This window comes from Myripristis murdjan, chromosome 10 (assembly GCF_902150065.1).
Source record: "Myripristis murdjan chromosome 10, fMyrMur1.1, whole genome shotgun sequence".
In the NCBI taxonomy this organism is placed as follows: domain Eukaryota; kingdom Metazoa; phylum Chordata; class Actinopteri; order Holocentriformes; family Holocentridae; genus Myripristis; species Myripristis murdjan.
This window is the reverse complement of record NC_043989.1, coordinates 20,929,623-20,950,946: the sequence shown is the minus strand read 5'-3', so window position 1 is coordinate 20,950,946 and position 21,324 is coordinate 20,929,623. Positions and strand designations below refer to the sequence as shown.

Genomic DNA, 21,324 nt, shown 5'->3' with positions numbered 1-21,324 from the left:
GCCCTTGCACCAGCGGCTCCTGAAGCTGGGCCAAGGACTGTGAAAATACCACTGTGGGGGTCATTTGAGAGAGAATGTAATGTGGTCCCTGTTGGATATGCCTATAATTTTACGGCTATTTTAGTTTAAAAGATATGACCTCATTTTAAGTTCTGGACTGAGTGCCAGCTTGGCGGTTTTGCATCTCTTTTCTGTCTTTCCTTAAAGACAATCTTAGAACAAGGATAGCTTTGGGAAACTGGGATACATGAAGGACTTGGAATAGGTTGTCATGAAATCATTTCTGGCAGAGAGCGTCTCTCTAAAATCATGCTTTGTGCAATCGTGCAATATTCGAACAGAGACAGATGCAAGAGGCTAAAAAGCTTATTTATTAAATAGGGTTTTCTGCTCATTCCTGCGCTGCGGCAAAACATCGGCAGCTGTTCTGCTACACCGAAGCACAATGCATATTTTGTTATTCTGTTAATTGACTGCAGTTCATTGTCAGTAGATAGAAAAACAAAACAAAATCTCATACTTTAAACATACACCACCCCAAAAAGAAGCGAGCAAATTCGCCATAACTAATCAGGTATGCTCAAGCTGATCAGGTTTATTTCAGTGCTGGCTTTAAAATTCATTTCACAATTAGTTTTAAGCTGTTAGGGAAGCAGCATACTTTATTTAGCTCTCTCATTCAACACTGTGAAGAAATCACTTCAACACAAGGCTGTATACGGTCACACAGGTTGAACACTCAAATGCCGCATCATATACCATATACCATATACCAAATACCTCAAACTAAGCCTATTAAGGAAGAGAAAAACAGAACTCAATGTAACAGGCTTCTGTTAATTTCATTTCATGAAAATGAGAATAGTAATAAGGCTAAATTTCACAGATTAAATAGCGCTGATTAATGAATCACAAACAGCATTACTGAGAAAGGGTGCCTGTGAGAAGATACTGATGTGTCTGCTGAGACTGCCTGATGAAGAGAGACAACCAGCCACGTTGGTTTAGTTCTCATCTGGAAAGAGAAAGAAGGATTGATCATGTGCGTCTGTCTGCGCATCTGCCAATAAAGGCTTGTGAAAAAAACTGAGCAAAAACAAATCATGCTCTGTTGATGTTTGGAAGCTAATCTGAGACACTCACCATCCTTGCTGTAAGACTTCAGCTGCATCATCCTGGGGGCAGCCATCATGCGGCGAGGCACTGAGAAGGAAAATGAGCAGAAAATGAGGGGGAAAAAAAACACGAAACATCGACTCAGACACTGTTCTCATTCATAATGTCTGTGTGCGCAAAGACACAGAGGCTGTCCTACCTTGGCCTGTACACTGAGGTCTGCCACGCATGCTGGTGCCCTCGATGGGGTTGCCGTTCTTGTCCACGCACCAGCAGAAGCCGGTGCTGTGCCAGCACTGCATGGGCTTGTAGCGGCCCTGCTCATCACACTGGGGCTTGAAGAAACCGGGCTTCACGCCTTGAATTGCAGCCGCCTCCATCTGGCACTTGGTCATGGTCACGGCTGAGGGACGGAAGAAGGGCAGAAGACATCGGGACATTAAAGACTCGTGTCATCGATAAGCTGAACACAGGGGTCCAGGCTGAATGTAGGTTTGACCAACCGGCTGGGTTACTTTTCAGGTCTCTTGTCTCATATTTACTTTTATTTTAACTGGCTTTTGCTGTCATTTCCTTTAGAAAGCCTGAAAGGCTCCACACTAACTGCTCTAATAATAAAAAAATCCCCTCTCGCCCCACTTTGTCTTTGAGTCACAAAAAATATTTTAATGCTTAATGAAGTATTAAGTGTTAGTTAATTAATTTAGTATGATTTTATTTTCTATACAATCAATTAATCAATCAAGAGGGAACCACACTTTAATTTCATTATTCAACCTGTTGTATAATGACAAATAAACTTCCTTGTATCCTTGTATCCTTGTATCCTTGTATGATAATGTACACACAACACAATGGGAAAGATGAAAGAAGTAACATGTAAAGGCATCAAAACAAGGCTGCAAGGTGTATTTCTGTGTTACATGAATATTGTTATCCCTTTATAGGGCAAGTGACTATTTTTGGTAATTTCAAAAATTTTACATATCAGGCCCATCCCCTGTCTCAGTTAGTTCAATAATCATTTGGTCTTCACCCAGCCAATCAGCAAAGATCGCTCTACATCCCAGGTCACATGATTGTGGCATTTGACCAATCTCATTGGCTTTGATTTGATTAGGAAAATGAAATCTTTTTTTTTTTTTTTTTTTTTATAAAAATAATAAACTCATGTCATATTCACTAACAACAGTCTAGGGTTGTTTTTTTTTATTTACAGTATTTCAATGAGTGCCCTATAAAGGGTTATTGCCTGATGACCATGGCCCTTGCTCGTATTACTACTGAGTACATTTTCTGGTAATCTAAAGAAATGAATCTTATGGATGCTCAGGATAAGATTGACAGGTAGATTGACTGTAATAACCTGGTGTAGGTGCAGGGGGCTTCTCCTGGGCCATCTGGAAGATCAGCCAATAACGCATCCAGGTCTCAAAGCTCTGAGGAAAGCAAAAAATGTTTACATACAGGTTCAATAAAAAACAAGATTTAACTTTACACATTTCAGAGTCTGCATAGGAGTGTGGCATCACCTGCCATTCGCTCTCATTCATCTGCTTCTGCAGGCCCTGCAGGTTGGCCAGGAAGGTCTCATTGAAGTGGGGCAGCGGGGAATTCTGGTCAAAGCGTAACATCGGGTTAGTGATGACAGCTCACAACAAGAGCTGACAGGGATGGTTTTCGGATAGCGAGGTGACGGTGTTACAGGATAGTGAGTGCAACATACCTGCAAGAGATCCTTCACCTCCTTCTCCACATCAACAGTGGCGGTGTCCTGCTGCTTCTGGTGGGACGGGAGAGACGGGTCAAATCAAAAACCGGGATAATAAACAAGACTGTCCTTACATTCAAATTTCAAGGAATAGAGATTTCCGGCGGTCTAGTTTTCGGGTTTTATTTTGAATAAGTTGGGAACTGTTTTTTTTTTTTTTTTTTTTTTTACTTTTTAGGGGGAATGAGCTGGGTCCGATGGCCCATTGCGTGGCTGGCCCAGCAAATTCCCTTCTTTTGTTCTTTTCGGCCGGGATCTCCATCTCCTTTTTGTTTGTGTTTCCTTTAACCCTTTAAGTGGTTTAAATTGATTAAAAAAAATAAATGATTTGGTTAAGTTAGAAGTTGTTTGGCGTCTGTGTTATGTTTTCGGTCTCCGGGAAAGAGCCTTTGGTTGGTGAGGCCGTAACAGATTAATTCTCACATTACATGTTCCAATTTTGAGATCCAAAGTGATGTCAGACATTAAACACCACACAAGACTAGATTTCTAGGTGATCTTGACGGTGTAATTAGAGCTGTTTCAGGAAGCAAACCTACAGCCAAGGATGTCTCGCTCGTCTTTGAGTCGTCATCAGAGTCGAAGTCCGTCAGCAGGGGCAGGTTGCTCATGGGCATGTGCATCTGCATCGGAGCCACTGCAGGGAACAAAGGCCAAACTGGTAAACCTGTCTGCTGAAGCTTGCTGCTCAAAGCTGCCCGGCATCAAGTTACCTCTGCGAACTAAAACTGAAACTGGGTTAAAAATCACCGTCGTCGACTGAAAAAACACGGACTGAAAATTAACCTTGTGGATAAAATTGTAGATAAAACAAGCCTATGTTAAAACCTCAAATCAAATCACATCTGTTGCAAACATATACCAGACCTGTTCTGAATGTGTCATAACACCTTTACGAAACATAACCCCTCACAAAAACTCAAAAAAAAAAAAAAAAAAATTAAAATTAAACAAGCTGAGCTAAACCTACCAAACTCACACTAAAAACCAAGTTGATAAGCTGATCATTAAACCAACATTCACAGCATAATTCAAACAGACAGTAGCTGTGATGGTAAAGTCTCAGTTTTTACAGTCAAAATAATACAGTCATAAGCACACGGAAGAATTCTCCCTCTGTGATTCACCACACATAATTTAGTCTCTCTGTACAGTGTTCCTCATTCCAGTTAACTCTCACTTCTCTCTCTACCTCTGTCCCTCCTTCTTCCTCCTCTCATCTGATGAAGATTACCGTTGGCTGATGATACATTTCTGATGATATAAGCGCTCTCAAACCTTGCATCTCTATAAATACAAATGCTACCAAGTGCCACCATTTGCACCAGCGCTGTACTCGGTTTCCCCAGCTGATCATTTTATCATTCCAAACATATTTTCATTTCATGTTGCTGTTCTTTTCCACATTTCCTGCTTGCCCCTCCTTACCCTGGACTTTGCGGGCTATGTCTCTGCGCATGTTGTCTGAATTCTTCTGCAGCTTGTGGATCTCGGACTTCTGGTTAAAGACGGTGTAGGCGGTGAAAACCTGGCTGGCCAGCAGCAGAACCGCCAGGGTGGTCAGCCCCGCCACCTTCAGCGCACGGCTGTTGGAGCCCCTAGTCACCCACAGGGAGGAGATAGATGGAAAAAAAATGCATGTCAACTTAAATAGGTTGAAATAGCATGAAAAGGGACAAGAAGTGTGAGAAACAGCGACAATGTGAGGCACAAATTCACAGAGAGCCAAGCAGGAAGTGGTGCAGTAACTTTTAAAGGAGCTTCTAAGCCATTAAATTGACTTATAACTGAGATTTTCAAATTATATGTCGGCATTTTGATTTACCTTTTGGAAAGTCCAAAACAGCAAGATTCCATGTCCATATCCTTGGACATGGAATCATGGCATTACACAAACAACCAAACAACAAACAACTAAATATAACTAAAAATAAATAAATAAGTTAAAAATATATATATGTAAGAGAAGGAAAACAACTTTATGTTTAAGTCAGTCTGGTTTTGATCCAAAACTATTTTTACTAGAGGCTAATATGCAAATACAGTAGATTTTTATGTGCGCACTCATCATTATCAGCCAATGGCATGGGGCGCGTCATGAATTGCTAGGCAGAGGACTTCCCCAAGTGCAAGGGGAAGTGACAATAACATATTTCTACCAACTAATTTTTATACATGTTTTGCAGACATGCATTATTGGGACAGTTCCTAACAGTTTATAAAAAGGTTACAGTGCAAAAACTACGCTGTAATTATTACAGAAATGTCTAATGCTTGCATTAACCTAATTATTGCCTATACCATATGAGTCATCATGTAAAATAGGTTTTAACTGTGATTTGTTGACTGTCTCCAAGAAGTGTGATTCATTGTATTTACATTTACAGTAAGACATTCAGGTATTAAAAATAGCTATACTATATGCAGCATGGAATGGTATTAGCAAAGATTAAACAAAAGAGTTACTTTTAAGCAATTGGCTATTGTTTTTTATAGATGAAAAAAAAACAAAAAACAAAAAACAAAAAACAAAGTTAGGTGTATCTTGAGTTCATAGCTCACCCTCCGGGTGTTGCATGGGTAACAAGGGCCTCCTCACTGCCTGCCCGGCTTCCAGCCAGAGGAGCATCATCCTGATTGTGGTCCATTTCTCTGGGAAGTTTTCTCTGCTGCCTCTGGGCAAATGAACAGCAGCTGGACGGAGAGCCTGTGAAATAGCACTGTAAATAAGGAAGCTGCAATGCCAGACAGGTTCCTCAGAAAACTGAAGTGCAAGGTGCTGAGTTGTGGAAAGCCCCATCCTAAAAGGTGCTGTGGGCAGGCCCGCTGGGAGCTCTGCGCTGCCATTGGTCAGCTGGCTCCCGCATCACTTGTTGGTATCGGCAGACAATACTGAAATGAAAAGGGCTGAAACACACTTCCTTGAATGTCTGAAAAAGTTTGTAAAGAAATGTAAGCAGAATAATTAACAAGAACTGGCACTGCTATTTTTCTAACAACAGTAAATTTCTCACTTTCCCAAACAACATATCTCTAACAGCCAGTCACAGCGAAGAGAAACCTTGTTCTGCTGTCTCTGAAGATCCTTCAGTCAATTTGGGGGACTCAGCAAAATGGAGACTTACAGACTAGAGAAACAGTTTAAGCTCTAAATAGGATACTTGGATGTTTTTTTTTTTATATACTGAGACAAATTAGTTCTTAGCACTGGCTACTGTTTATATGATGTTGGGTGTTTTCCACATATGGAAGTGATGATTAGAAAAATACTGAAATACAAGAGCCACAGTTAAACCCTCCTTTCATTCAAAATTAGGAAAAACACCACAAAGATCAATAAAAAGAAACCAGCCATTAAGCTGTTTAACAAAAGCCATATGTAGCTTACAAGCCATTAGACTCAGCCGGTATTGCTTGTTTAAAAATACCTGTTCCAAAATGAAACCAAAAGGCAAATACAAACTTTTATTCTTTCTTTCTAGCTTCAGGCTAAATTCATGCCAGATGGCACAAAAACAGCCACTGATTTAAATTTTCAGTGCTTTAGAAATCATTTTTTCCCCCTTGGGGTTGACTAAAACTCTAAAAGTATCCTCTGGCTGGAAATGAGCCGTGAGTAAAGAAATAACTCCTCTGAACAGATCCAAGCGGTGATTGTGGGTGAAACGAGAACAAAAAAAAGATCCAACTACTGAAAAATACAGTGGTGTTTTATTTGCAAATTAAAAAGCACCGACAATATTAGTTACACTGTAAAAATTATTGACAACAATTACAAATCTTTATCATACAGTCCAGGAGATTAGTACCATCGTTGCTGTTATGTTATCACTTAATACTTTATATGGAGAGATCCAGTACCTCTGTACAACAGTTGGCAGTGAGAGGATGTGAGAGGGAACAATCTTATGACCAAAACCTCCATACGATGAAACGATCCCAACGGCAACAACACACTCCCCCTCCCCTTGGAACAGCACTGACATTTCACACTGTAAGAGGGGCTGATGGAGAGTGTAAACCCAAACACATTCAATAATTTAGGTCTACCAAGGGTTGCGCATTATGTACATTACAAAGTCAGGAAATAAAAGGACCAACATGTGCATTGTTATTACATCAGAACATTGTACAAAACTATTGCAATAAGAGCAGCTTTTGTTATCTATGCTTGACATCTAGTTGCAGTGGTAATACCTTGACCGATACCCAAACGTCCGTATGGTCTACGAGTCATACTGTTGGTTTGCCTGGCATCTTTACACGTTTTTTTTTTTTCAAAGTTTATTTTTTTTTCCCAGAGACATTTTTCCCAACTTAAGTTCATCTGCTAAATGAAACAAAACAAGAGGACAAAATATACAGTTCTGACGAAACCCAATGCGGATACTGTGGTGCTAAAATGGATGTTCTTGTTCTGTACACTCTGCTTGAATCTCTTGAACCACAGTGCTTATTCAACGTAGCTAGCTTATGGTCATCTTCACAGATTGTAGTAGGATTCATTTCATTAGTGTGCTTTCCGACAACCTGTATGCCGACAACTGCTGTTCACTCGAGTGGCTTAAATATTGTGCTTTCAACATGTATCTCACGGTTCCTGCTTTAGCCATTGCCACGGTCGTGAAAATGACTAGAGGGAAAGCTAAAAGAACGGTTGAACAAACCAGCCCGCCCTACATCTGGCCTCGATGAGAAAACTGAAACTGAGCTAAAATGTTTTGCCTTGTGGTACATTCTACAATAATGTGTTACCAACAGCATCATAGAAAAGTTAAAACAAATAAAATCTGAGTAAAAAAACAAACAAAAAAACAAAACAAAAACACAACAACAAAAAAACAAACAAACTATCTTTAAAAAAAACAAGAACCCTCAAAAGTCCATGTTATGTTTTGATGAAGATTCTGTCCTGGCACTTGTAAATGCGATAACTAGATTCTACCAAGGCCTATCAAATAAGGCTACAACATGTAGCCTGAGTCAGTACACCAGATGTCCTGTTCTCATTTACTTCCAAAAGGCATCTGCAACTAATGCCTTTCTGTCAATCAAGCTCTCATCTGCGTACATTTTACGTCGCCGGTTCCAATGTGCTCCAGACAAGACAAGTCATACAACACAACGCAGAATTGCAGACACAGTCAGTTGTGTTTTCAAGTGTATTCCACCCCTCTTCCCCAAAAACCTGGCACTGCGAAGACGAGCCAAGGATCAGACTTCTTTCCTTCCTTTGATTTCAGGATGAAATTTTGAGTTCATGAGAAGAAGAAGAAGAAGGCCTGACTGAGGGAAGCAGGGCTGTGATTAATGAACACATTCCTGTGCCTTCCCCTCTTCTTGAAAACATGGCGGGGGCCAGAACCAGGGCTTGTCCTGTGTAAGGATTGAGGCATCTCGAGGGATTAATGGAAAGCAAGTGCCTATGCTCCCTGCCCCGACCAGTTCTCATGTATGCCATTTTCTACCTTACCGCCCCCTTTTGTCCCATCTTTGTGAAGATCAAAACAGGACTTGAGTTCTGCATTGGAAACCCATGTTCAAATCTCTCATTTTTGATAGGTATACGTCTCTTTCAAAAACCATTTGGGATCTTCAGCGTGCAGGGTGCTCCCATCATTTCCCAGATTAGCCCAGAGAGGGGGGTGGGGGGTGGTTCAGTCTGTGCAGCTGTAGTGTCCCGCTGTGGTGCTGCTACCTAGTGTGGACCAGCTCTTCTCGGAGCCAGCTGGGCAGCGGCTGGCCCATCCTGTAGAGCAGCTTGGACAGCTCAATGTTGTGATCCCTGTAGTACTCCCTGAGGAACGCCTGGGACTGATGGAGAGACAGGGGTCACATGAAATTACACTAAAAAACCTTGAGGAAATGAAATGTGACAGTATAAAGGTGAAATAGTAACAGATGGCACAATGCATGAGGCCATAAGCGTATGATTCATTGTACCTCAGGGTCCATGTCAGGGTATCTGCGCCCTTTACTCTTCCCCAAACACTTTGTCTTCCCTCCCTCCAGCAGCTGACACCAGAAGCCTTTCTTGGGGTCGAACCTGTGCAGAAATTATTATAGAACAGTCTCATTTAAAATTCAAATGATCAAATAATGCCTGGTCCAGTTTTCCCACAAGCACTTTTAAACCAGCCAAACCGGCCTTGCAAGCAAATTACTGGTTTACATAGTCCTTAATAAGGGAATGTTGTTTTGGCTTATGAGTGTAAAGGCAAAGAGATACTCCAAAGCCCAAAAACAAAAGATCCAAGACACAGTTATTTCTATGCGAGAGCTAAAAAGCCTTTATTAAAGTGGCTACTGCATGGCAAGATTAAAATCGCACCAACATTTTGTGGCTCACAGCCCTTCCTGGAAAGCCTGTGGGCTAGATTTTCACCTTTTGCACATACAAGTGTGCTGTGGAGCTTATATTTTTGGACTCCTACTGGTTTACATGGCAAAGTGGGAGCAGCAATTGATTCCTGAATAAGATAGAATTGTACATCTCTGCTGTGTTTTACCTGAAACTCAACGTGTTTGCATCACATTTTAGACTGTTTTCAGATAAGCTGTGAGTTTGAATGGGGTGGCGAGGTTCTTGGATGAGTAACTAGTGTACATTGTGTACCAACGTGTCCTGAGAAATCTCAAGTTAAATAATACTGTGCAAATTAATCTGTAAACTTGGCAGCTGAAAGTGGAAATTATGCGGTGAATGATTTAAAGTTTAAGCAGACACTCACGCTAGGATCTTGTGGTAGTTGATAGTGTTGGCCAGGCCTAGAAACTTCTGGATTTTGTCCATGACTGAGGCCGGCTCAGTCTTCAGCATCTGGCCGTCCAAGACGAGCAGCTGGGGAAGAGGCACGGTCATTTTTTTTTTTCTTTTAGTCACAAATCTATTCATACATTGACGCACACATACATACAAGCACACATATGCTTCATACACACAGACATACACACACATTTACCTGGCTGGAGTGGTAGTGGTTGAGCCAGCGCTCCAGGTGGATGGCGTACCAGCCTGGCACCAGGCAGCGGTTCTGGAGGACCCGTAGTTTGACTGGAGCATCGTGACCTGCTGTGATGACATCATGGAAGGAATATTTCAACGCCACCGGGTCGTCATGGGCTCTTTGGTGCTGAGGACGGAGAGACACAGAGTCAGAATGGTTGTGCATTTACGGTGTGTGGTTAAAGGTGCATTATGTAAAACTGCAAAGGGTTGATATTACGGGTGGGACAAAATATCGATATGTTGCGATGCTTCCCCTTGTGATATATTATGGACACACTTGTGCCAATTATCGATATTTGAGTTTTCAACTTAACTTGCAAAGATGTAAATTTGAGTTTCTTTGATGCCTATTAATTAAATTATTAAAACATTGGAAAAACATGATTGATTCCTACTTACTGAAAAATTATTTTGCCTTTTACAGAGTTTTTTTTTTGTTGTTCTTTCTCAGTTACAGATATCGTGATGTGCCACCACGGATTATCTAAAAATATATCACATATCACATAAACGCCTATATCGTGATACCATCATTGTCATGGCTGAATTATTGTGATTGTATCGCATTGGCAGCTACCAACAGATTCCCATCCCTATTTGATATACAAGTGAGAATGTTTAGACTCAACTTGAAAAGAAGTTGAGTGTAAAACATGAGATAAGTATGTTATTTGATGCTTGAGTCTATATGGTTGGCCCAACTCACTGATAAATTTCATGCTTATTCCACGTTCTTTATCAGTAGAATCCAATTTGCACCTTCAAACTGCTGAACTGATTTTGAGCTAATTCTCTGATTGAGGGTTGTCCGGGACAGACCTGGTACCAAGAGTAAGCTCTGTCCGCTGGGTTGATGAGGATGGTGATGATCTTGGCTTTGGGCAGGAGAGCTGCAGCCCTCTGAGCAGCCACCTCTGAGTCAAAGTAGTTGGCACTCTTCTCAAAGTAGTAGTCCGAACTGGTGTTTGACGGCAAGGGGAAATAATCCATATACCTGACAGAACGAATACACAAAGATAGAAAGTGTTAAGCAGCTGTAGTTCATCTGGTCCAATGTGCTGTCCATGGATAAGACCATGTCCTTGGATGCCAAGCAATCATTCACTGACTGGATTTTTAAATGTATAGCTGATGAATATGATTGTGTCCTGTTATGTTTCTCACCAGTCAATGCCTCTGTGGTAGTTGTGCCCATTGAAAAATTGGATCTCCTCAAAGGTCTCCTTGCTGGGGTAGTTACTGGTCAGGTCAGGGTGCATGCCAAGAAACAAGTATAGCGCCGTTGTCCCTGGGAGAGGCGACAGAGATGAACAGTGGTGTAGACATGAGGGAGCAGGAAAAGAGAGAGAAAAGAGCAAGACGTATAAGAGAGTGCACATCTCATCTGGAAATATTAACACAAACGATGCAAAAACTGAGTAATGAGACATTAACAAATCACAACCAAATGTGTCCATCCCCTCAAGGTAATTGGTTAACTGATGGCTTTCTGATTAGTCATGTTCCTGTTGTTCTGCTCAGTGCTCAGATCAAGACATCTACACCACTGAGAACATGACACGTCTTCTGCTTTCCACCGTTAGGAAAATATGATTTCATTTCCAACCACGTCCTGTAGGGGGTGCTGAAGCACTGTGTCTCACCGGTTTTCTGAGGCCCGATGACTAGCAGCTTGGGGAAACGGTCACATGTTTTCTCTTTGGACCAGATGTCCTTGTGCCTTTTGTCCTCACAAGGATCCTGTAGCCGCAAAAAATAACCAAAGCAAATTCAGCAGCTGTTTTATTTGTGAAACTTGAAAAAAAAAAAAGAGTAAAATTTAAAAAACACACAAACCAATCATAAACTGAGCAGAGATTTTTATTCTGGTATTTGGAACGCTGTGTGAAATTTCAACCAAACACGAAATGCTACATGTACAGGAGTTGGTGAAAATTACTAAGTGCAAGACTAGGCAGTTTAACCATTGATTTCACTCCCATATTCTGTAACTGCTGCAATACTTCAAAGTGGATGTACTTAATAAAATATGTGAGGGCAACAAAATCTCCTCTTCATCTTATCCGCAAAATTTCATCTTTAATTTATTACCAAAGTCAAATGCACACCATGCAAGTCTGTGCATAATGACTGCTGACGATTCGAGCTATGGCTGTGCAAAACAGTTCAAAAACCTTGAAACGCATTTTGAAGTACACTAATATGACATATGTACAACAACATATTTCCTCTAGCACTGTTGCAATTGCCACCTTATTATCAAGAGTTTATGCTGGAAATTGGATGAGGTTTCATCAGTCTGAATGAAATCTGCATCATGGAGATTTTGCACTGAAACAGTTTCTGGCACTGCTCAACTTGGCAATATTGTTAAAAATAGTAATTAAAAAAAAAAAAAAAAAACGACATAACATCCTGTCCATATCACCAAGCCCTGACCCTAGAATGTCCTTCCACTCACCTGCCAGAGGGGATCTCTCTCCGAGGGGAAGAGGCTGAAGTATTTCTGGGCCAGCTGGATAGGCGGCAGGGTCTGCAGCTTCAGGTTAGTCCAAGTCTGGACAAACTTTACTAGGCTCTTAAAGGTGTACAGACCCAGGCGATCGTTCCCATAGTTCGATAAGTGGGTCATGAAGATGCTTATCTGTGGGTGGGGAGTTAGCAAGAAAGAGAAAAGAGACAAAAGGTAAAATGAATGGGTCTGAATTGCAATCTACACCAGCAGTTCATTACGTATGTCACCAAGCAGGACTGAGCTGTGCTCATGCGTCCGACTCACGGGGTTTAGCAGAACAGTGAGGAATAGCTCTCCTCCATTGATGAGCTTGTCCAGCTCGTTAGGACTGACGGGGTAGTCTTTATAGAAGATTGTGTGTGTGAACAGACCGCATGTCTGCCTGGGCAGCACCTGCAGGATAAACGCACAAAAAGTTACAGCGACAACGCATAAAATACACACACTCAAACAAACACGCGCACACATCAGAGCTCCAGCGAGTGCAGAGCAGTCAATACTCCAGGCAATTGCCCCACACATTGTTTGCTTTCAATAACATTCATATTATGCAGCTCATCTAGCCAAAGCAAACCTCTTATCCACTCTGAGTCTATATGGAAATTCATGGAAATGCGTTTACAGTTTGGAGTGTCTGGAGAATTGAATATCAATCATCAGTAAGCAGCGGAGACTGCCCATTCACAGCGCTCTATCTCAAGGACAAGAATAGAGCGCTGAGACCACACAGCCCGGGTGAATGCCAGCACTACAAAGGACCTGGACTGAGGCTGCACTGTTTCCTATCAGGACTGAAGGTCAAACTGGGAAAAAAAAAAATAGATGTGAATTTTTTTCCACTTCTTTCAACTTCCTGAATGTAATCTATTCAACTTTAATTTTGCCCCGGTATGCTGAACCTTTTTATTTACTATCTCTGTTTTTCTTAAGTAGTGGCATGCACTGTCAAAACAGAATAAAACAGGATTTTGGGGGGCTGACATTTCACTGATTGGTTGTGTGCAAACATTTGCTGTGCTGCTGCCAGAGGTGTCAGTCATCATTGTGGCGCTGAAGCCAGCCAGGCACCGAGCACAGAGGCGTCTAACGATGGAGCAGTTGACTTGACTGCATTATCATCTGCCACTCTGAAGAAGAAACCCAAGTAGCCGACGGGTCTAATGAGATGATTTGGGGCTATGATATTAACAAAACCAAGATCCTGAGGAAAAAGACATGAGAGGAGAGTGGGTGGAGAGGAAGGGGATTGTGATGGGTGAAGGCAAGATGGGCACCAGAGAGGGAATGGAGAGAGTAAACACGAAGAGCAGTTGGAGGCAGAGATGGAGCAAATGAACGATGGAATTAGCGGTAGGCGGTTGAAGACAGCAAAATGTAGCATAGAGATAGCGATTCACCACTGGAGAGTAAACAGAAGGGACGCTGCAAAGCCAAGCGGAGGAGAAGAGAACGGGCTTAGACGCAGACAAGATGATAAAACTGCGTGTGTGCTAACTGTTCATGTGTGATCTTACGCTAATGCCACTGTGGATGAAGCCCCGGCGGAAGCGGGCGGGCTTCAGGTGGGGGTACTCCTCTGTGCTGGTCACCTTGATGCCCCACACCTTCTTCCAAGCGTCGTACAGCTGCATGTGGACAGGATACACCCCCGAGTGGTGCGGCGCCACTGCATAGCCCATGTTGGTGGGGATGCCATGCTCCTGGAGGAAGGGGAAAGTGAGAAGGAGCGTTGGGAGATGGAAGGAAAAGGAGGTGGCCGTGGTCACAACACCAGCAGTACCACAAATATAACTGGGCAATATATCAATATGATATTGATGCTGTGACAGTAGTCTAGGATTTTGGATATTGTAATACTGTGATATGGCGTAAGTGTTTCAAAGGCTGCATTATAGTAAAGGGATGCAATTTTATGAACATATTAAAATAATGAAATCATATTGATATTTGTGTAATTAATTGATATATATATATATATATATATATATATATATATATATATATATATATATATATATATAATTTTTTTATTATTATTATTTGTCTGTCTATTTTGTTTTTGATTGGTTGTTTGTTTTGTTTTGTCGCTGTCTTTGATTTTCTAAAAATGCAAATAAATAAAATACTGTAACTGTTGTGTTATTTGTCTCCACTTGCCTGCCTTATCAAAGCACCATAGTCATCCCTATGATATGATCACAACATCAATATTGAGGTATTCAGTTCAAGGTAAGAAGTCTGATTTTGTCCATATCGCCTGCCAAACTAAGAAATTTGGAATGTTAGTTTAAAGCTGAATTCTGCCCTTTGCCCCGTGACTAACCATGGCAAATTTCTTGTTGAGCAACATCTGCTCGGCCAGCACCGACTGGTTGTGGAATAGATGGGGCTGCATGTGGCTCCACATGTGAGGGAACCACCAAAACTCCTTCACGTAGGAGAGCAGCAGGTCATCTCCCAAATCCTCCTCGTCAGAGCCTAGGCATGAGGGAGGCAGAGAGAGAGAGAGAGAGCACAAGGGAGGGGGGGGGGATGGAGAAGATGAGGCAGAGGTGAAGTCAGGACGAGGGAAATAAACCAAAGATCAGCGTTGATGAAAAAGAGGAAGCGGAGGAAGAGGTCACGAAGGAGCGGGAACGGTAACAGGAACCGAGAGCAGAGCGAGTCTCAACAGTGACAAAAGGTGGAATGGGGTCAGTGAAGGGAAGAGGAGGAAATGAGAGGAGGCAGAAGAAAAGGTCAAAGTAAGAAAAAGGTCAAATATGAGGGTGAGGCATGAGGGAGACGAGCAGGAGAGGAAATGAGATCGAGCAACGAGGGAGCAGAGGAACAGGCCGAGGGAGAAAATAACTCTTCCATCGCAATCTTATGAGTCTGATCACAATCGGTTTACAGCGTGTTCTTGTCAGCACTTAGGCTGAGTTAACGGTTGCCCGAGGTCTCTCGAGAGGCCGCGGCATCTTACCGGCGTGAAAGAATTTCCCTGAGAAGCCCAGGTTGAAGGTGAAGTTGGGCACATGAGTTCGCAGCTCTCTCTGGGTCTCCAGCAGAGCCTGAAACAGCAGAGGGGAGTGAGTCAATACATGATGCACTCATACTGCCTCACAAATGCATTACTAGGCAAGCATGAACGCCACAGCACGCGCACACACACACACACACACACACACACACACACACACAATTTTATTCTCCAAGTTTCTTTCAGTACACATCCAACATCCACCCCCAGTTGCCTCACTCCTCTCCTCTATTCTGTTTGATATTTTGCTCTCCTCTGATTTGGGTGTTTGTTTCATTTGATCTCCGCACTGGATGAGAATCCAAGCGTACACAGTCTCTCACTCTCAGATTTCTCCGTGTCGTGTCAGGGTGTGATTCATTCCTAATGTGCTGCCAGTGAGAGAGCCTTGATGCCTCTTCCCCAAGTTTTTCTCTACCCCCCGCTTGCGCATGTTGGGAGGGGTCTGTTCTACTCTGAGGGGACGCAAGCAAGGAGCTCTCCAATATTCTTTGTATGTCTCTGGGCCCCTGAAATATTCATGGATGTGGAGCTTCTGTGACAGTGTGAGCACTGGGGCCTGTCAGCTTTGAGCGGCCTACTGGGACGAACACATTCAGAGGCGGAATTGGAAGGAGAGGAAGGGGTTTCTATATGACTGGTGGAGGATAGCACAGAGTGTGCGTGTGGGGCAACTTTTTGTATGTCTGCCCGGGGGATGAACACAGAAGACTAGAAGTGGAAGAGGAATCAACAGAAGGGCCAGTTTCCCCATTCATTTTCACACAAATGCACGATGCTCACAAGCACACTCAGATGCAAATTTACCTTCACGTCAGGCACCTTCATGCGAGTGCCCTCTTTGCCAACGAAGATGTCATCAATGTCCACCAGTATGTAGCGCTCCAGCGACAGCGAGAGCCTCTTCCCCGTCAGAAAGGCGACGGCATCCACAAACACCAGCTTGTGCAGCCAGAAGACCAGGTTGTTGCCGAACAGGACCCTCTGGATGCCGTCGTGCAGGCCCAGGTCCTGCACCACCGATGGAAGGAGGGCGGCGTTCTGCCCCATGGACGCCACGCTCTCCGCGGATTGCGTCTTGGCGAGCAACACGGGCTCATAGGTGGAGTGGTTGGACTGGAAGACAGTCCAGTCGTCCCCAGGGAGCGGGCCCGGTAAGGGCTGTCCGGAACGAGTGATAAAAAGGAGGGGGGACTTGGGGTTGACAGTGCAGTCCTTCAGGCCCAAGTTGGAGTGGAGGAAGAGGGGGAAACCTTTTAGCTGAGCACTTAGCAGGCTGTTCTCATTGGCCTGATTGACAGAGCGAGAGTGAGAGAGAGAGAGAGAGACGAGAAAGAGGCAAAAATCACAAGGGAGATTCATTGTACATTCGAGTGATGAAGACAGAAGTGCATTGGATAAAATTCCCCAATTTCTCTGATCATGTGTGAAATAAGGAATGTCAGGCCTACTCAAACGTGAAGGCATGAGGCAGCTTCTACCTGCTATGCTCAATCTGCTATGCTCGGGGTTCTCAGTCAAAATAAATAACCTCCTGCTGTGTCCTCTACCAAGATTCAAAGACTGAGGATTCAGTGATTATTCATAACTGAATTTCCCCTCCCAAAATTGTCGCTCTCCAATTCTCTCACATCTCTACTACCATGGATACACAAGTCGTCCTTTTTCTCTTGCACTTCTGCTGAGGACTTGCTCAATATTTCACCACCAGGGCTGTGTGGGAGTAGGAGAAAAAACAGCATTATCAACTTAATGCTGGCACACGCTCTGTGGCATCTGCGTGATGGCGTCTGATTTCAAATCTTTTTGTCCACTGTGATCTACATACAAACACATCAGTGCAAACGGCAGAGCTGTGCCGTGTGGCCGTGTCATTAAGATGCACTCCCTCTCTTCTCTTCCTCCTCCCCAAAAGACAGCAAATCCCACCAGGTCTTCTTAACCTTTACCTATACCACCTAACATCACGGCACCTTTATGCCAACACGTCTCGTTCTATATTCTCTCCATTGCTCCGAGATGGTGATAAAAACCTTAACACCTGAAAACTGGCCTTGGGCAAATGGGCTGAGCTAGGGATTACTGTGAAAGAGGGAGAGAAAAAGAAAGAGTTTGAGGAATGAATGGCTAGAGGGAGAACCCATATCAAAGAAAGAGACAGAGAGAAAAGGGGAGACTGTGGCATGAAAGGGAAGAGGCCAGATTGCAAAAGAAAGGAAAAATAAGGGAGAGAGAGAGAGAGCATGAGAGAAAGAGTGCAGTGGGACCGAGTGATATTGAACCAGGCAGGTCTTTCCAACCTTGTGAATCTCATCTCCTTAGAGACGATGGAGCCAGATGGACAGGGCAGAAGGTGTGAGTGAGAGGAGTGTGAGGAGGGGAGGGGCGGCAGGGAGTGAGGGGTGTGTGTGTGTGTGTGTGTTGTGCTGTCCTAACCTTGAAGAAGCCGATGATGCCTACTCCATATTCGACACAGTATTTGTCCAGCAGCTCTCGGTTCCACGCGTCCAGGTTGACATACTTCAAAATGTTCTCGTAAATCACCAGCGTGAAACGTCCTCTCTCTTTGTCCGTTAACGTGGGCATGTCGCCTTTACCGGGAGAAATCTCAGTCCGGTACCGGAACCGACCGGACTCCAGGATGGCCACAATCTCCTGGCCCAGCTGAGAATATTGGCTTTCCACAAACACCAAAACCACGGGGTCTGTCCGGGCCGCTCCCGGATCCACCCCGGGCCCCCCGGACACACTCCGCAGCGGGAGCAGTCGGGACGGAGTCACCCGGGGGTCATCGGAGTCGGCGGATGCTCCCTCGGCTCCGGACATGCCCCCTCCCGAGGGCTCCAGGTCCCGCTTGACGCCATAGAGGAAGTACGCGGAGACGAAGACGCTGACGGCGCAGAAGAGGAAGAGGAGGAGGAGGGACGTCTGCAGGGGGAGGAGACGGACCAGCCGACGGAGGCGTGTCACACATCCCAGCATCGTCTCACGCCGCACCGCCCCGCCGGCCCAGCAATGCACCCCGGGGAACAGTCTCTCTTGGCTTGTGGGGTAGAAAGGCGAGCGGGAATTATTCACAGCAAAGTCAGTCTTGTTATCCAACTAAATGCAGAGGGTGATGACGTGGCGGCAGCAGCAGCAGCTACTGGAGAAAGAAATGAGACGGTCTCACGTTGGCTCTCCCTCATATTGTAGTGCCGCTTATGTCACCATGGCAGAGAAGTAGGGGGGCTTGTACCACGAGTACACACTTATGCCGTAGAGGGAGAGGTGGCAGGCCAAGTCACTGGTGGAGAAAGGTGGCAGACAAGCCTGTCACCCATCCATCATGTGAACCCGACAACCGCGCCCCACCTAGGTTTTGCTCCAGGCGCTTGATTGGAGGATGATCTCTTGGGGTACGCAAGGTCGCACAGGTCATCTCAGCAGCACCATTACCCCCAGACGGTATCTGCTGACCTGGAAAGACAATGGAAAGAAAAAAAAAAACGTATGAAAAACAATGATAAAACGTAAACCACAGCATCAACTGCTACAGAGCAAAGCACAATGCCGGAGTTTCTCTTTTGTGGGGTTTAGCGGTGTGTGGGAGACGTGTGTGTGTACTGCCGGTGCCAACACTCCAAAAGTTCATTCGACAGTAGTCCTTGCATTCACCTACACACACTGTCAGAGCTGCCAATTCCCCCCCCACACACATACACACACGCGCGCATCTAACCCCCTGTGAGCATAAACACACACGCATTCACTCACGCAGCCTCCACACAATCAATAGGCAGAAATGTGAGTGACAACAAAGCCCCGAGGCGAGCCAATTCCCTGATTCAGTCCAGTAGGACTGTGTGACTGCATGTAAAGTGAAGCCATCACCCGCGGGGACACTCGCCTTCTATTTCCCTCAAATCCTCACAGTGTCAAGACCAAAAATTGAGTGCAGGAGAGGGAAGAGAAAACAAACTGACAGAGAGGAAGGGATCCAAGAGCAGAGGAGTGGATGATGGCGGCAGACAGACCAGGCAACAATGGGATCCGAACAGAATCTCCTATCACACACACAATGTGCATTTCCATACATCTGCAGGCGGAGAGCAAGCGTAGTATGGCGAACCATCCGCTCAGTCTCCGGTTGGCTCTTACAAGAAGACCTTCGGATACGGACACGGCAGTTGGTAAAGGTGCTGAATATCTGATTACGTCAAGTGGGAAAAGTACAAGATGCGATATGAGAATGGTGTGAGCTAGTCACTCACAGAAACACCATTTTTCCATTTAGAGCCGTGGCAGGAAAATGAGAGAGAGAGAGAGAGAGAGAGAGAGAGCACTGTCTTTGCATGGAAATGCTCTGTCCATTATGAGGTGTAAGTTTTGCCCAGTTATAAATGCCTAAATACTACATTATAGAAGAGTCAAAGCCTCCTCAGCCCAAAGACATTCAATAATAACCACGAGTTCCCCCATGGCTCATCAAAGAGACATAAAATAGACATGATAATTCTGCTATATGTTTAATTAGTAATTAGTAGCAAGGTTTAATTAAAGGTGAACAGGGATTAAATAAATAAATAAATAAAATGCTGGCCATACCAAGCTTGGTACTGTGCTTCCCAGGGGTAGCCATCAGCCATCTGACACATTACATTTAATGAGTTATTGATTTTTGACAGCCTAACAGGAGAAAAGCTTCACATCATTCCATGCATCATTTTGAACAGTATTCCACAAAGAAAATCCTCATATCGTTTAACATATCACTCCACATATACACACACTCACAATATTACATGGTGAAAAAAAAAAAAAAAGGCTGACCACATAATTTCCCTTTAAAGCTATCAAGGTCAGCATTCTGGTTGAGCAGCTCTCCCTCTAGCCTTCCAGCTTGGGTTAAAAGGATGCCTAAATCTCCCTGTGAGTGCCGCAGCATAAATCACACTTTTCTCTCTCTCTGTGCTGCGTCCAAGTTTCCTCTTCACAGGAAAGCAGATTCTAATGTAAAGAGCGGGCGTGAAAAAGTGGTGGGCGTTCAGAGAATGTATCGCGGCAGAGCAGACAAAAACCCACAGCCCTGGCCGCTTGAAGATCCCCCATACAATGTTTGTTTGCTGCTGAAGGAGCCAGGGTCCGTGCCACGGCATATCAAAGCCCGATTAGCCACAGGAAGAGACAACGAAATCTGCTGAGGACGACAACGAAACGGAAAAGAATTGAGGGATAAGTTTCTTGCAGAGACAACTTTTTTTTTCAACACGACACAGAGGCCTAACGGTTTTGACAGGTCTCCAGGCGTGAGGTTTGCATCGCTATGCCGGGGGAACTACTCGAGGGACTTGGAATGATGAGGTTTCTCGGCGCCAAATCCTCGCGCTAAGAACGGGGGGTTATTTCAAAGTAATTTTCTGTTGATGATTAATCAGAATGAAGACCTGTGTTATCTCTAGCCAAGGTCTGCGGGGACACAAAGGCTCTGCCACAGCTCTAATGACACTGTTGACAGCGCTCGGGAGCAGATTAAACGGTGAGGCAGCACAAACAGAGTGGGGACACGCACCATCTCGGGTCTTGGCCAACTCTCAGTGATGATGACCGCCCCCCAATGTTGACCTTCAGACTGCGTTACAAAGAGCTACAACTGAAGGCAGAAAGGGGGAGGGAAAGGGAGGAAGGGGTAAGGGGAGGGAGGGTGAGAAAAAGGACTAACACACGAAAAAAAGGTATGAAAGAGAGAGCGAAGCCCACAAAGGAAATCTCAAGGCCGCGAGATTGTAGCTATAGTAGTGAGATGAGCCAAGCCAAATAGAGAGTACATTACATTAGACTATAATGGAGATGAGAGTATGTACTACAGGATTGTATTAGCACTGAACAGAATAATGGCTAATGGATCTCAA

At 44.2% G+C, this 21,324-nt stretch overlaps 2 protein-coding genes across 3 annotated transcripts in view; both read right to left on the bottom strand.

The window, feature by feature from the left end:
* Positions 1 to 350: 350 nt before the first annotated feature.
* Positions 351 to 5,666, bottom strand: cd74a (CD74 molecule, major histocompatibility complex, class II invariant chain a). Of its 2 annotated transcripts, none has more exons than XM_030061497.1 (9): positions 5,450 to 5,666; positions 4,316 to 4,485; positions 3,427 to 3,524; positions 2,843 to 2,899; positions 2,649 to 2,732; positions 2,483 to 2,555; positions 1,316 to 1,519; positions 1,144 to 1,203; positions 351 to 1,015 (listed from the first exon to the last, which is right to left on the bottom strand). In XM_030061497.1, exons 1-9 carry the CDS (start codon positions 5,533 to 5,535, stop codon positions 1,005 to 1,007), a joined length of 843 nt encoding a protein of 280 aa, XP_029917357.1. In that variant the 5' UTR covers positions 5,536 to 5,666; the 3' UTR covers positions 351 to 1,004. The 2 variants fall into 2 exon arrangements, with proteins under 2 accessions (XP_029917357.1, XP_029917358.1); XM_030061498.1 differs by having other exon boundaries at positions 2,843 to 2,896.
* A 913-nt stretch (positions 5,667 to 6,579) lies between these two features.
* Positions 6,580 to 21,324, bottom strand: part of ndst1b (N-deacetylase/N-sulfotransferase (heparan glucosaminyl) 1b) — a 38,727-nt gene continuing 23,982 nt past the window's right edge. The window contains exons 2-15 of the mRNA XM_030061495.1: positions 17,870 to 18,892; positions 16,241 to 16,723; positions 15,377 to 15,464; positions 14,735 to 14,889; positions 13,926 to 14,111; positions 12,676 to 12,804; positions 12,358 to 12,540; positions 11,540 to 11,636; positions 11,061 to 11,184; positions 10,716 to 10,890; positions 9,850 to 10,020; positions 9,619 to 9,728; positions 8,831 to 8,933; positions 6,580 to 8,701 (exon numbers count right to left, since the gene is read on the bottom strand). Of these exons, the coding sequence (XP_029917355.1) occupies positions 8,582 to 8,701; positions 8,831 to 8,933; positions 9,619 to 9,728; positions 9,850 to 10,020; positions 10,716 to 10,890; positions 11,061 to 11,184; positions 11,540 to 11,636; positions 12,358 to 12,540; positions 12,676 to 12,804; positions 13,926 to 14,111; positions 14,735 to 14,889; positions 15,377 to 15,464; positions 16,241 to 16,723; positions 17,870 to 18,415 (2,670 nt within the window). The 5' untranslated portion in view covers positions 18,416 to 18,892 and the 3' untranslated portion in view covers positions 6,580 to 8,581. The remainder of the gene's footprint in view (positions 8,702 to 8,830; positions 8,934 to 9,618; positions 9,729 to 9,849; positions 10,021 to 10,715; positions 10,891 to 11,060; positions 11,185 to 11,539; positions 11,637 to 12,357; positions 12,541 to 12,675; positions 12,805 to 13,925; positions 14,112 to 14,734; positions 14,890 to 15,376; positions 15,465 to 16,240; positions 16,724 to 17,869; positions 18,893 to 21,324) is intronic.